The sequence below is a fragment of the Anomalospiza imberbis genome, chromosome Z (assembly GCF_031753505.1).
Source record: "Anomalospiza imberbis isolate Cuckoo-Finch-1a 21T00152 chromosome Z, ASM3175350v1, whole genome shotgun sequence".
Lineage (NCBI taxonomy): Eukaryota > Metazoa > Chordata > Aves > Passeriformes > Viduidae > Anomalospiza > Anomalospiza imberbis.
In genome coordinates, this window is record NC_089721.1 from 12626404 (window position 1) to 12641978 (window position 15575).

Genomic DNA, 15575 nt, shown 5'->3' on the forward strand with positions numbered 1-15575 from the left:
GTTTCTGCTTCCACCACAGCTGCCAGTTACAGTACCTCCTCACAACAAAATGAAACAGCACGCAGCATCAGCCACTGAAAGTTTAAAAAATACAAAACAATTCCAATTACTAATATTAACAAAGTATATTCTAAGACACCTGTACAACTCATCCAGCATATATCCTAAAATACTAGTTTACTTCAGCAATGGTAGCAGTTTGTGCCAAAGAGGAATTTAATTTGAAACATATTTTTCTGCATAGGATCTGGCTTAGCTGGCTTAACACATCAGGTAATGCCTGAAATAGTCAAAAGTACTTTAAGAGCTCTAAAAAAAGAAAATATGTTGGCAGCTATTTATCAGTGCTCTTCTATGAACTTCCCATTTCTGCTGTTGGCCTCTGAAAGGCAAGTAAAAACTGCCAACTTAAAAATAAATAAATAAATAAATAAGACAGTATAAGCAACAATTGAAGGATAATCTATTTTAACATACACTGTTTCAAAGAAACAGATTGAAATGCTAAATTTAAGTATTTTAAGTATTTTAACAACTAATGCAGACTTCATAACTGCTAAAATAGAATTGTGAACTAGCACAGCGACAGGCGTTATTACAGAGGAAAAACCCAGTGTACTACAAAGATTAACAGCATCGTTTACACAGTCAAAAACCCCCAGACTTCAGTAGCATGATTGACTAATATGGAACACATGACTGTGGAGTAAATTATAGAGCTGTGTTACAGTGCCCCATGGGAGTGCACCACTGGGTCCCCCAGCAGTGGCATTCTGCAGCTCTCTCCTAGACAGGCATGCAGCAAGAGGAGCGGGAATGGGACAGTACTGCTTTCACTTCACAAAAAACTACCCCACCCTGGAAAAGCCCCCACTCATCACAATGTTTAAACAAGAAGAAAGGAAAAGTGCCAGAAGTGCTAGTAATAATTCTAGTAATATTTGTAATAACTAGAACTCCTCAAAAAAACCCCAAAAAAAACAAAAAGACAAACCAAACAGTTACCATCTGTGATGATTTTATAAAAAAAGTATGAGGACAGAAAAATATTCTATGTTTTAAAGTATAAAATTTTTATCTACTTACAATGCTACATCTGTTCAAGTGACATTACAGAATTCCTTAATTCCTCTGAAATAGTTTTTCAGCATACTCCTTGCTTAATTTTTCTCTTCTAATTATTAATTAAAGACTGTTATGCAACATTTGGTTCAGTCTATCTCCATTGTCTATTAATAATGATTTTATTTTGGCATACAGACAGAGTTTACTCTAACAGTTTTTTTTTTCCTGAAAAAAACTTTGTGTCAAAAGCATGACAACAAAAATTAAGCAAAAAAAGCAGAAACACAGTTTCCCACAAACAAATTTTCCACGAAAGGAGAAAGGCTGACAAATTCTTGAGTAAGTCCAGAATGTTACTGAACTCCAAATATGCAATGGGAGTTTAACATGCAAAATGTTTTTCAGACCTGCAGCATGCTAAGAGCAGTCCAATGTTTCCAAAATTGGCTGTATATGCACTTCCACTGCCTGCTGAAGACATCACTCCTTGGAAGTGGAGCTCATAGAAGAACTGTCAGAAAATACCCATCACTTCAAATGTCTACATGGGGATTTCAGTATTAAAACCACAGTTACAAACAGCAGAAAGGCCTTTGCATAGTTTTTTTGGCTATGTTCCAGCTGCCCCTGAGCAATGCAGGTAAGGTTTGGAACCCTCAGTCAGCTAAAGGAGATACAAGGGATACCACGTGGCAGCTGAGACATGGTGAATAAATAGGTCATAGAAAAAAAGAAAATAAGCCAAATATTTTAATTAAAATCTTTCATCAAGCTAGAAATATGACCACAGTTAGTTATTCATCTCAACTCATCAAGCTACAGTAGTTGACTCACATGTGTCACAACTAACCTTCTAAAAACTGTAGCATTATAATCAGAAAAAGTTTATTCTGAGGCAATTAATAGTAAATCCTAAATATTTTGATTGTCCTAATATTTTCTAATCTAGGATTTCTGAAATTCATTGAAGGTTTTTTCCATATATGATTACCCTTTGAAGCTGTTATTTTTAGTTTGTGATACTTTGACTTTTCACGTAAGTGGTTTACGCACAAACAGAAGTTCTTTGGTGGTTACTCAATGCTACAACGCGTGACATTTCTGCTATGAGAGTAGGACAACTCGTTACAAGTGGAATTTCTTAATTTTTTCAGTTCCACTTCAGTTCCACAGTGTCTGTTTTGCTCTGAAGACTAAGGATTTCACGTGATTATGCTTTTCATCTTGACTAGGAGCTCAATATATCAAAACCATTAATACAGTGGGAAACTCAAAAGTTTAGTATTCCCAAAAGTTACCGTATTTTTCTAGTAACTCTGAAAGCTAGACAATGGGTAGACACAGTAAGCCCACATCCCCAGAAACCCATCCCACAATTGTGTGACTGGTTTCTATCCTATTCTCTAATTAAAGAACTAACACTATTTCACAAAACTGATCATACTATCCTTGCACTCAAAGCTAAACTTTTTTGTATAGTTCTCTGGGGTTTTTTTGGGTTTTGTTGATGTTGTTGTTGTTGTTTTGGTTTGTTTTTTTTTAAATGTTGTTTCCTCATTGATTTTCCTGACTTTCCTCCACTTTTTAATTAGTTCTTCAGGTGTATCCATTATAAGACAGACCTCATAGAAGAAAAGATAGCATTCACTCTTTCACACCCACACTCGTGTACCTGCACACACACAGAAGGGCCCGGGCACCCTCTGCTATAGACTGAGCCTTGTTAAGACACACTATCTGTTACGAGGTGGGCAAAATACCTCCTAAGATGGGATGTGAAGAAGAGAAAATAAGTGGAAAAAAAGGCAGCAACGAAGAAACAAAAATAATTTCCTCTGCCTATAGTCATTAAAAAATTTTGCACTGCTTCAGGGAAGCAAGGAAGTTATTTTTCCATACTGGTAAATACTGCTGCACATGTGTTAAATTAATCCCAGATAATGGTCTCTAATGCCAGAGCTCCAATGTCCTGGTGTAGGAAAAAAGGACTGTTGAGAAAGCACGTGCAATGACACCTCCTGAATCCAGAGCTTGCTCTGCACCTGGCTCAGTTTCCCTGCAACAGTTAGAAAATTGCTTAAACGCAAAAACAACCTTTGTGCTGAATTTACTTTGGAAATTCTTTTGAAGTGCTTCTAATTTGCTTCTGATAGGCAAACTGGTCGACCTCTACTCCCACGTGTACCCCTGTGCTTGTGACAGAATGACTTCCTAGTTTTGTAAAAAATAAAGAGCCACCAATAGCAGCAAAATGTAAGGAAAAAATGTTGTATGTTTTCCCTGAGCAGACCAGATCACCACTACTGCTACAGTTTTTTTAATCCTATATGACTTAAGTAAAAATCAAGTTTTTTTTCTAAAACTGCATTTTAGTTTTCAAAGCACTTAGATAACACTAAATAAAACCTGATGAAATAAAAAACAGCTTTTTTTCTTCATGTCTGCCCATATAACACTGAAAAGTGAAACTCTTAGTTGTCTTTCCCATAGTACAAACTTGTCTTCATATATTTTGTTCTGTCAGTACTTTTGTCATCAGCATATTATGATGTTATCATGACTTTACTGATAGCAAGTCCACAGGCATCATTTTCATAGACTTAAAGAAAATAAAAGAGATGGAAGATGATAAGACTGACAAATAATAGAGTTTTATAATACATTTTGCCTCTACACCAGAGGAAAGATTATTCTAAGGATACAAATGTCATGTTTTGGGACAGAGGTTTTGTGTTCTTTGTAGCAATTAATGTCACCAAGTGTACAAGGGCAATAGATCAGCAGATGTGAAATCCGGCATGACAATGTGAAGATTCATCCCTGAGCTAGAAGTGATAGCTCAGGTCACGAGCACAGAAACTCCTATGGACATATTTGTGGTTATAGGTCCTGTATGGACTTTTCTGGACTAGGGACTACATCACCACCATCACCGCTTAGGTGAAAGCTGCACACAGGCACTGCATAGTGACTGCTGTGCTTCCATCAGCCCAGAAAAGACTGACTATAATCGTAGGGCTTAGCCAGCAAGTGTAACCCCATTTCCAATTAACACACGATCGTCTCTCACAGTCAAGACCGAAAAGATTCTCGGTACAGACACATATATACATGCCTTGAACGTACACACACACTTCCTGTGCTCGGTACCCACACTAACAGAGGCCAGAAACAGGCAGTGTAGCAGATCTTCCCTCTGACAGCGGGACATGCCGCCCTGATGCCGGAGCATCGACTGCCGGCCGTCCTGTGCGGCGTCACCCCGCCGCACCCGCGCCCCTCTCTGTGATGCACGGCCCGGCAGGCGCGGGGGTGACACGGGCTCGGCCCGGCACTCGGACAGCGGGACCCCTCCCCGGGTCCTACGCTGGAGCACGGCGGGCCGGGCAAGCGACAGCCCAGCTCCGCGGCAAACGCCGTCCAGCGCCGCGGCGCTTTCGGTGCGAGCAGCCCGCGCTGCCGCTGGCCGCACCCGAGGGGCACACGGCCGCGCCGCACAGGTGCCCCCACCGCCCCCGGCCCCCGCCCGGCCCCCGCCCCGCGCAACCTGCCCTGCCCGGCGCGGCCAATGGGGCGAGAGGGCGGGGAGCGGCGGCGGAGCGGCCCGGGCCGCCCCCGCCTTCCGCGGCGAAACTCGGCGGGAGCGCCGCGGGGGCTGAGACGGTGCCTGCGCCCCGCACGGCCCGCACCGCTCCGCTCCGCACAGCGCGCAGCGCAGCGCACCGCACCGCACCGCACCGCTGGCCGGCGGCGGGGGATGAGCTGCGGCCACCGCGCTCCGGCACCTTCTCACGCCGCCCCGAGGGCACCTGGAGCCGCCGCCCCAGCGCCGCGCTGAGCCCTCCCCGGAGTCGGTGCGAGAGGCGGTGAGGCGGCTCCGCTCGGGCCGCCCCGATCCCCCTCCGGGCTGGGCGCGGAGCGCTGCGGCAGGAAGAGGCAGCCCCGGCTCTCTCGGCTGCGGTCGGTGGTTGACGGACGGCACCCCGGTTCGGCCTCATTTTAGGACTTTTTTTTTTCTTTCTTTCTTTAACTGAAACACGCCACTTTTTTCTTCTTCTTCTTCTTCTTTTTTTTTTTTTTTAATAACTTCTCGCGCATTTGAATTTTTACTTTCGCACTATACAACCCTCTCCTCTCCCGTTCTCGGCTTTTCCTTTTCGGACCCGATCTTGCCGTCTCCCAGCTGGCCAGCTGCAGCGTGTGTATCATGTCATTCGACCCCACCACCATGCCACCTGCGAACGGCTCCGCCAACGGGACTGCCAGCGGGGCCGAAGGCGGGAAGCCCCCCACTATCCCCACTGTCATGTTCATCTTCGGCGTGGTGGGCAATCTCATAGCCATCGTGGTGCTCTGCAAGTCCAGGAAGGAGCAGAAGGAGACCACTTTCTACACACTGGTCTGTGGACTGGCAGTCACAGATCTCTTGGGGACCTGCCTGGTGAGTCCGGTCACAATTGCCACTTACCTGCAGAACCAATGGCCGGGAGGAGCTGCACTGTGTGAGTACAGCTCCTTCATCCTCCTCTTCTTTGGGCTTTCTGGCCTCAGCATTATCTGTGCCATGTCTATAGAGAGGTACCTGGCCATCAACCATGCCTATTTCTACAACCATTACGTAGACAAGAAGCTGGCAGGGCTCACACTCTTTGCCATCTACGCTTCCAACGTATTGTTCTGTGCCCTCCCCAGCATGGGGCTTGGCAAATCTACTTTGCAGTACCCTTACACTTGGTGTTTCATAGACTGGCGAACAAACGTGTCCACCCATGCAGCGTATTCCTACATGTATGCGGGCTTCAGCTCCTTCCTGATCCTGGTGACTGTGATCTGCAACATCCTGGTGTGCGTGGCCCTCATTCGCATGCACCGCCAGTTCATGCGACGCACGTCCTTGGGGACAGACACCACCTCCAGCCGTTTATCTGACTTTCGCAGACGCCGGAGCTTCCGTCGGATGGCTGGAGCAGAAATCCAGATGGTTATTCTGCTCATTGCCACTTCCCTGGTAGTGGTCATCTGCTCCATTCCTCTGCTGGTGAGTAACATCATGCAACCCTTCTTCTGCTCCATCACCCTTACTGCAGATTCTTTTCTTCTCCTAGTCTGTTTGTCAAACAGGTTCCTGTTGGAATAAATGCTTATTTGTGGCACCTATAGTTAGTGTCACAAATTGTTACAACGACTCAATAGCTGTTAGCATACATGCATGATAAGAGAAAGTTGGGTAAATTTACATTTACACAAAAAGAAAGCTGCTTATCTTAAGTCCTAGAGTCCTTTATTAAAATAGAGTGCCAAAAATCTCAATAATTGTTTCACTGTTCAACTGGAATCTACATAGTAAAATCCTAAGTGCTAAAGGCACTTTAAAGTCCACCTGCAAAATTAATTTGTGTTAAGTGAGACTTGGGGCTGGCCTGCATTTCTGGCTGTTCAGTGTGTTTTTAAAATGTGCATGCTGTTGCTGTTGGGTGCAAGATTTCCTGATGTGCAAAAGGAGGACAGAGTTGTGTTCACTTGGCACTAGCAACATACAGAGTTCTTCACAACCAAAACCTGAGTTAAGCTTCCACTCCTCAGGGATTCATGCACCATCTCTGGGGTAGATCCCACATAGGCATCCTTTCAGGAGCTCCCCACATAGTGGGAGGAGTGAACTCAGTGGAACCACCTGTCGGTGTATTGCTCAGTGAAATGAGCGTTGGAGGAATCTGGCCCACATAAACCTTGAGATCACGCTGAAATGTCAAACAACATTACAACTAACTGTTTGCTCTTTTTCTGAAAAGGCTGGTACAATTAGTGTTATTAAATTGAACACACACTTTTTCTATTCCTTCACCTTATCTTCAGGAAAGACAAAAAAACCTAAATCCACCAGCTAGAGGCAGAGTTCTTGCTTGCCAACTGCCATAATAAAGCTTGTCAAAAATCTTGTACTAGTCTGGCTCAGAGACATTAAACAAATAGTTGGCTTGCCCTATTTGCTATCTTACAAAACACAGTGTAGGGACTAAATCAGTGGCTGTCAGACAGGTGTTTTTAGAAGGACTTTTTAAAGGAGGTTTCTTGTCTGTAGGGTGATCCCTGTCATAGAGAGGGGTGCCATGTATGTCAAATAAGCTGGCCAGCTGGAGATGCAAAACAATGTATATGACTGTGAGGAAGTTTGGAGAAGTGCATGTGAACAGGACTCGGGTGTCAGCGAGTCTGTCCCCCGGCTCAAGAAGCTATAATGGCAGGGTTGTTCAGAGCTGCCACATTACTGACAAACAGGAGCTAGTGAAGTGTGGCTGTGCTGCAGCACCAGGGTCCCAGCCATTACCAAAGGCCATCTCCTCTCGTTCGGCGTTGTCACTTGGTGTGGTGGCAAGGCGTGACCGAGCATAGTGCCATGTGTTCATTGCCTGACATCCAAAGGAGGTTGAGAGGTGCTGCCTGAGCTGCACACAGGGTGTCCCCGGGAGGAGCACATGCCTTAGACAGAGGAACTGTGCCAGCCTGCCCTGCAGTCCAGCTCCAGAAACGGCACGGGTAGGCTGACTCGCTGCACTGGGATGCATCAGGTGGCCAAAACCCTGATAGTACTGAGGGGCAACAGTACTTAATTTGATTAATCTAGCATCAAAACAGCTACTTCACAAGAGAAAAATACTGCATTTTCAAAAGAGGTTCTTGGTAAATGCAGAGAACGAGTTCTCTGAATTAAATACAGTGTCATGAGGTGATGGACTTAAGCAGCTTCAGAAAACAATCCAAGCCTTATCCTGTAGCAAAGCAGCTAGAGAAGTGCTGAGAAGTCTGAATGTGACATGCAAAGCGAAATAGTTTATATCCATTTGCACCTAGGCAGTCTTTTAAATAATATTTTAGAAAAAAAGGTGGGGGGGTGAGGGGCAAGAATCAAGAAGGGAGGGTTTACCAGAAAGTGAACTGGATTGTTGAGAGTTAAAATTAATGAACCTGGGTGAGGCAAAAGGTTTATTATTTAAACAGTAGCTAGTGAAAATCTAGCATGTAGCAGAAGTATGTGAAGGTGCAGGTGATAAAAGCTGTAGAGCTCTCCTAGACCTTGATTTCACTTCATACAAAGGCAGAGTGTTACCTTGGCAATGTTCACATAAGTTAGCTTTTACCTGCTAAAGCAATATGTATTTTCGCTATCTAAAATGACGTAAGAAGTTCTCATTTCATTTAGATAGATGACTAAAAATAAAAGGAAGCTTTTTCTAAAAAAACAAACCCAAATAACCACATATATACACATCATCACAGTGTCCAGCGTGGTTAAATTTCCTCATTGTTAAGTAGCTTTTTAAAGTCTCTTGCCTCCCTCTGCGGGAATAAGCCACAGCCACTTGTGCTGCTTTGTGCCATGATGAACTGCCAGGTATGCTGCTGTGTTAAGCCCTCTGGATGCACGGACACTGAGGTTAAGAATGGGGAAACTCAGAGAAGAGACACCTTTGTAGTATAAATCCCTAGAAAGGGCCACTAGGTGAAGTAGGTAGATTACTAATATAGACTAATAGACTAATATATACTGATAGACTTACATTTTCATGACTCGGAGGAGTTTTAAGGAGTCCTCAGGTCAGCCTGGCAGTCATCAAGAAGCATAAAAGTGGTGCCAGCGTGATTCAGATACACAAAGCAGGCTGAAATGGTGCTTTGTGACTTAAGTTTTCTTTTGATGAGCTGACTTCCCGCTGACGATTTCAGCTCAATAAACCATCAAGTAAGTCAAAGAAAAGCAACTTCTGAAAGAGACACATAAACCTCTAACATTTTAGACACTTTCATAAGATAGTAAGATAGCAGATGGGGTCAATCCAACAGGAGCCACTTACTGTGGTTTGATAGAAAAAAAATTAAAGACCTGAAATATTAAACAGCCCTGAAGTAACTTAGTCACAGATAACAGCAGGTTTTAATAATGAAATGCTTCAGCATATGATTTACACATAGGGTAGTTTAGAGTTTTAGTGACTATTCATAAAATCTGCAAAAGTTTAAGGTAACAAGTGCTGTAACAAAATTATGGGGGGGTTATGCAAAATGCTAAATGAACTTGAGAAGTCTGATCAAATGTATCAAGGAAAAAAGAGGAATGAAAAATGAATTTGTGAAGGAAACTTTATATAAACTGGTGTGTTCTCAATGTGCAGAAGAGGGTGTGAAAGAAATGAATCTGACAATCATTTAAATATTAAGTAAGAAAAGCACATAACTTATGTGCTGACTTCTGTCTTGACTCCACACAGCTCATGTCATCTCTTAAAATATTTTGAGCTTTTTAGAAATGAGAATTGCATAGTGTAAAATGTACGGAATAAGTTATATTAGAAGAGATTTTGTCAAGAAGAGAGCAGAAAGTTTTATCTGGCCTTTCTAAAAACACCAAACTGTTTCAAGAGTAAATAGGCACACACTACTCAAAGTCTGGAATTCACTCCAGCAGTCTGTCAGATACTCTTAAAAACTTTAAGTGTGTGATCTTTTTCTCATTCTGACCACTGAACATTGTTGTTAAATTATGGTGATATGAAAAATAAAATGTAATGTTTCAGGGTGTACATCTTGTTGATTGCATGAAATGATTAGGATTTTCTAACTTGATGTTTAATTGATCTAATTGACTTGGCTTGGCTTGTTGCAACTTTTCAGCATCAGGGACTTTCCATGACCAACTGCAAGGTGTCAGGCATGATTTTTTGGCAGTAGAGTAGTCACCAAGCAGACTTGAAGGGCAAAGGTTATGGCTTGTGGAGCTGCAAAACTCGTTTCTGCTTACTATCATATGTTTTTTTAATTTATCATATCAGCATGTGGGGAGATTTTGAGGGCAGGTGGAAGCTGTGGAAACAATTACAAGTGTGACTGTAACTATAAAATTCACTTTATAATGCCTCATAGGATTAGAAATCATTACTTTCATCTGTAGTTAGTAAAAAGGAAAAGCGCAAACAGCGCAAGGAATCTGATCTTAAAAGTGCCTGTCTGAAGCATAAACTTGACGTACCTTAGAGCTGTGTAGTTCTTAATTGCAAATAAACTGCTAGTATTCTTAAGATATGTTGTCTGAATTCTACAGCTGCAAACCTAATATACAAACCTATTTTTTAGAGATCTGAATTGTTCTAGTTTGCTTCCTTTTTTAATTAGGATTTCAAATTGCACAAATCCAAGCATCAGATTAGATAATTTATTTAGCAGCGCATTACACTTACTTGGCACTTGCTCAGAAGATGACAGGCAATAACTTTTATCATGTTACCTCCTGCTGCAGGGGACTTGTAGCCAAAAGAGGGTACATGTCTTGCTGTAATTTTAAGTGATCCTTTACTAAAGGTTGTTTCACCAGTAAGTAAAGAAGGATAGAATTTACGTTCTACCTAAATTTTTACTCTGTTGTGATTAATGTAAGACAACAATAGGTCTGAACTGATAAATGCATATGACATTCTGGGGAATTAATTTTCTATGTGTCTCTTTTGGGAAGTAGAAACAGTTTTGTACAATCAGAGTTTTCACTGACTAGGTTCACTCTGTGAATCGTTAACCTCCACATGCTGCGTAGCTGTCAAAAGGAAATACAGCATGCAGAGAACATAAAACAAACTGTCCTTTACCATTAGCAATAATCTTTTTCAGACATCCTTTTCAGCCACAAAGTGAACCCTGGTAGACATTTTTGTCTTTCCAGAAAGTCTGCCAGGTAGCAGAAAGAGGTGGAATAGGTACCTCAATTTCACGTGCTGCTTATCAAAAGAACAATCCGACTATTAAATCACTGACGTGTAACTATAGCTCTAAGTTTAAAAAAAAAAATGTAAGCTAGGTCTCCAAGTTGAATTGAACTGTGTGTTTCTTCAGCTGTCTTCAAAGTATGCCTTCTGTTTTTCATGCAGTCTGGGTGGATTTGTTATACACACTACACATATAAACACATACACATCATACATATCTACACATTATACATGTGTATATACATGTGTATTATACACACATACCTATGGACATATATATATACTCATACATATCTGCACTTCATAGACATACACACGAACATATTACACAAATACACACACCTGTGGTACGTATGCACACATGATGCACATAAACACATACGTGTTGCACATACGTACACATACACCTCGTACATGTATGTTCACATTATACTCACACACACGGCGTGCAAAGATCCACACCCGCCGCGGGGCGGCCGCGCCATCTAGCGGTGTTGCCTGGGAGCAACAGCTTATTTATTTACGAATAATTTATTTACGGATAATAATTAATACGAATTAATTACTAATAATTTATTTACAAATTCTTTATTTACAGCATAAATAGGGAAAGCTGCTTACAGAACAAATAGTCAGAATAATAAAAAAATAATAAAATTACGATCTTATAAATAAAATTATAATGGAGTTATTTATAAATAAAATTATTAATGAAAAATAAAATTATGTCTAAAATAGTTTAAAAAAAAGCCAAATATTTTAAAAATGAGGAAATATTATTAAAATTTTTTTCAAAAACCATAAAAATAAGTTCATCATGCATAGGAATACTCTTTGAAGCACCTGAATGAAGCAGATCAATAAGGCCAAGAAATTAGTAGTCAGGAAGACATCTGCAGTGTTATAAATCATTAGAAAAGTAACTGTGGATAAAACTGGCATCACTATATTGCTTTATAAATTCAACATTTTCCCATATCTGGAGTTCACTAGGTTACCCATAAATCAAGAGAAAAGTACTGAGAAAGGAAGTATACTTAGTCTTCAATTTGACAGTCCGTTTGAGAGAGACTGTAGGCACAGGGCTTTCACAGCGGGACTCTGTGTTATTCTAAACATACCACTGATAGCTTTGGACAATATTCCATCTCTGAATACTGACAAGGCTAAATGCCACCACATTGCCCTCCTGCAAGAAAATTTCTCAAGAATTGTGAAATTTTCCACCCGACTCGGATGGCTTCACACGGAGGGCATGTAAAAAAATTACTTATGAGGGCTATCCTAATTTGGCTTATTTATTTAAATGCTTGCTTGCCTCCATGACTGTAACCTCATAGCTAGGCAGGCCTTGATGCCTGCCAAGGAGCCAAGGATGAGATTCTAAAAATCTTGTAATTTTGCTACTAGATTTTTACTGTATCAGATAAAAATATAATTAAGGGATTTATTTTTACTTACCTTAAGGAATCTGAAGAAAATAGAATCTTCCATTGTTCACTTCTCAGTGGCTTTCCTAAGCCTTTCTCTAACTGGACGCTGCTTAGGTCTTGCTAAAATGGAGAAGAGCTATTTGAGACTAATCAACAAAACAGCTGATGCCATTGTGGACTGTGCCTAACAGCAATATTTACAAAAGTGGCTTCTAAACAAGGAAAGATACCAGCTGAAGAAGAAACTAGCAGAGTAAGCTGAAGAATAGATTTCTGTGTTGAAGACAGTGCCCTTCAGTTTTAAAATTTGTGCATGATAAACTAGAATCACTAATTAAATAGTCACTTCACACATCAATTTCAACATCTTAAACTCTTGACCACTTCATCAGTATTTTTGTAAGTAAAGCCAAAATGGTGGCTTGTATAGGAGAACAGAGTAGTCCAGTGCTGAAATAATCTCAGTATCTTGGTCTGTTAAAAATCTCCTAGCCGGGTGACCTGTCTTTTTGGGGTTTTTTTCCTCCTTTTCTTTTTTTTATGTTTCTGTTTTTCTAAACCATGCTGCAGCAAGCAAACACTTGCAGTTATATAAACAGTTCCAGTAAGGACAGGTGCCAGGAAAACACATTTCTAAAGTTGGGAATTGACAACTCAGGACTTGTTTACAGAGTCTCGTGTACTTGGATTATCGTGTGTGTTTCAGTTCATTTCTAAGTGATTATTGCTAGAGGAACTGGTCAGGTCTCCCCAGTCAGTTACCTCTTTGCAGGCTGCATGAGACTTGATGTGTACCAAGGAAGCAGGATACAGGTCTACATCTTTGTTCCTGGGAAATTTTAAAGACACCAGCCAAAATTTGGAGGTTCAGGGATTAAATAGGAGGTGAAAGAGAGAGAAAAAGCTAGTCTTTTTCTACATGTAACAAAGGTGTTAAAATTTTCATCTGGTTTTATTTTGCTATTTCCATAAATGAATTCATGGCTGCCAATCTGAGATACCTAACTGTGCCAGCCTGCTCTTCTGTCATAGCTTACATCTGCAAATCTAGATCTCTGCTTTGAAGTGTAAGCTTTTCTATCCTGATGCAATTATATAATTGTGTCTTCCTTTTTCCCCTTCTCCTTTGGTAGGTCCGTGTCTTTGTGAACCAGCTGTACCGGCCTGAATCAGTGGAAGATGTCAGGCAAAACCCTGACCTGCAAGCCATCCGCATTGCCTCGGTGAACCCCATTTTGGACCCGTGGATCTACATCCTCCTTCGTAAGACTGTGCTCAGCAAAGCCATTGAAAAGATCAAATGCCTCTTCTGCCGCATTGGAGGGGCTCGGAGGCAGCACTCGGGGGGCAACTTCAACTGCGGGGATGGGCGCAGGACCTCCTCTGCCGTGTCCAGCCAGTCACCCTCCTTCATCTCGCGCGAGCTGAGGGAGATCAGCAGCACCTCCCAGACGCTGCTGTACCCTCTGGAGCTGAGTGAGAGCAGCGTCGCGGGCCGCGTGCTGCTCCCGGGCCCCAGCGCTGGCTCTGCTCAGTCCGACACCACGTCCCTAAGGACACTGCGGAGCTCCGACACCTCGGACTCCTCACAGGGACATGACTCCGAGAGCGTCTTCCTGGTGAGCGAAATCAGCTCTGGTGGCGGGGCCAGCTCTGCACCCAAGAGTGGCCCTCTCCAGGTCACCTTTCCCACAGAGACATTGAATTTGTCAGAAAAGTGCATATAGATAGCCATGAAAGGCATCAACCCTGGGGATACTTCCTGGTACATTGGAAAAACTGGTGCAATAGATAGGTGTTCTGCCTATTCGTGGGAAGAGGGGTTCAGCTGTGCTTCAAAGGGCTATTTTTCTCTTGCTATGTGATGGGTACATTTCCTTTAGACTACTGAGGACTGTGTGGAACAGACATTGCACTTGGGCCCTGCATCAGAAATGGTACAAAGCAGGTCTGATGGGACTGGAAACATGAACTGCCTTGTCTTGTTGTAGGACACAGGAGAGCTACTGTGCCTCTGGAAATAGAAGGACCCCATCACTTGCTTTTTTTCTTTTTTTCTTTCCCTTTCCAAGTCTGGTAGAATTGCTCTTGCTCCTTCCCCAGAGCTGCTCAGCTATCAAGAGTTTAAGCTTCAGGTACTAGAGCTGAATATGAGGCAGCTGCTAGGAACTGGACACAGCTACTCTGAGAGCTGCCTGCAGTAGGATTTTAAAGTGTCTCACTAAAGCATGAAAATGTGAATTTTTATCATTGTATATATATCAGGATTGAAAATATTTAAAAGTGTATTCTTCTCTATGAGAAGGTTTGTTATGAATACAAGGTATATAGAAATGATTGCCAGCCTTCTCTTCCCTCAGTATTTCCTGCTGATGAGGCATTCTTAGCTTAGATTTGTTGTTCATGCTAGATTCACAGCTGATGAGATAATTCTCCAGCTGAGAATACATAAGCACTTTCTGAGTGAAATGGGAATATATGCCTTCCTAACAGAAAAAAAACCACATCCTTCCAGTTAAGAATATTAGTTCTCAGTATATGTATATACTAAAAAAATCAGATTTTATTTATGTTCTGAGAACGTTTTTCTGCATAACACACATGCGCCTCTCTGAGTACTTTGGCCCACAGTCTGCACACCTTAGGCACACACTTAACATTGCCCATCAGAGTGGTCCCTCTGCTGCCAGGGAGACTCCTTACATGTAAAGTTAAGGACATATAGAAGTGCTTTCAATATCAGGGCCTGAAACTTTCAACTCCTGGTTAATAGTCTTAATATTCACTTTAGTTAAAGCATCACTGATGTAATAAAGGTATTTTTTTCATAACATTTATCATTTTACTTTAAATAGTAAATAGAATTTTATGACTCTGTAATCTGATACTCCATCAAATAAATGTATGAAACCACGGAAGCAGAATCTTCATTTAAAGTATAGATTATATAAAACTATATCGCAGTCTTAAACACCTTGAAAAGCATTTGTTGCTAGAGTTTTGATGACAAATACATCACCAAAACCAGCTGTTAACCACTGACAAAAAGGAGTTTTGTGTTTTATGTTGTAAGGTTTAGATCTTGTTCCAGAAATACTGTGTATCAGAATAATTCTGTAGATATTTGGGGGATGTTTTGTCAAATACAAAGCATGTTATGCTGCTTAAAGTGTTGTCATGTGAATGCTACATTGTAATGAAAATCTTGAGCCTTATGTTGATATGTTTAAGCAGTTGTACCAACCAAAGCAACTTTGGGGATCACAATTAAATGGAAATGTTCTGCTTGATCTCAGATGTCTACATGAGTCTGCCATTCAGTGCC

The 15575-nt window shown here is 41.7% G+C and overlaps 1 protein-coding gene across 1 annotated transcript; it reads left to right on the forward strand.

Moving 5' to 3' along the window:
* Positions 1-4774: 4774 nt before the first annotated feature.
* On the forward strand, positions 4775-15540 carry PTGER4 (prostaglandin E receptor 4). Its single transcript, XM_068175626.1, has 2 exons — positions 4775-6103; positions 13384-15540. Exons 1-2 carry the CDS (start codon positions 5273-5275, stop codon positions 13975-13977), a joined length of 1425 nt encoding a protein of 474 aa, XP_068031727.1. The 5' UTR covers positions 4775-5272; the 3' UTR covers positions 13978-15540.
* Positions 15541-15575: the final 35 nt, after the last annotated feature.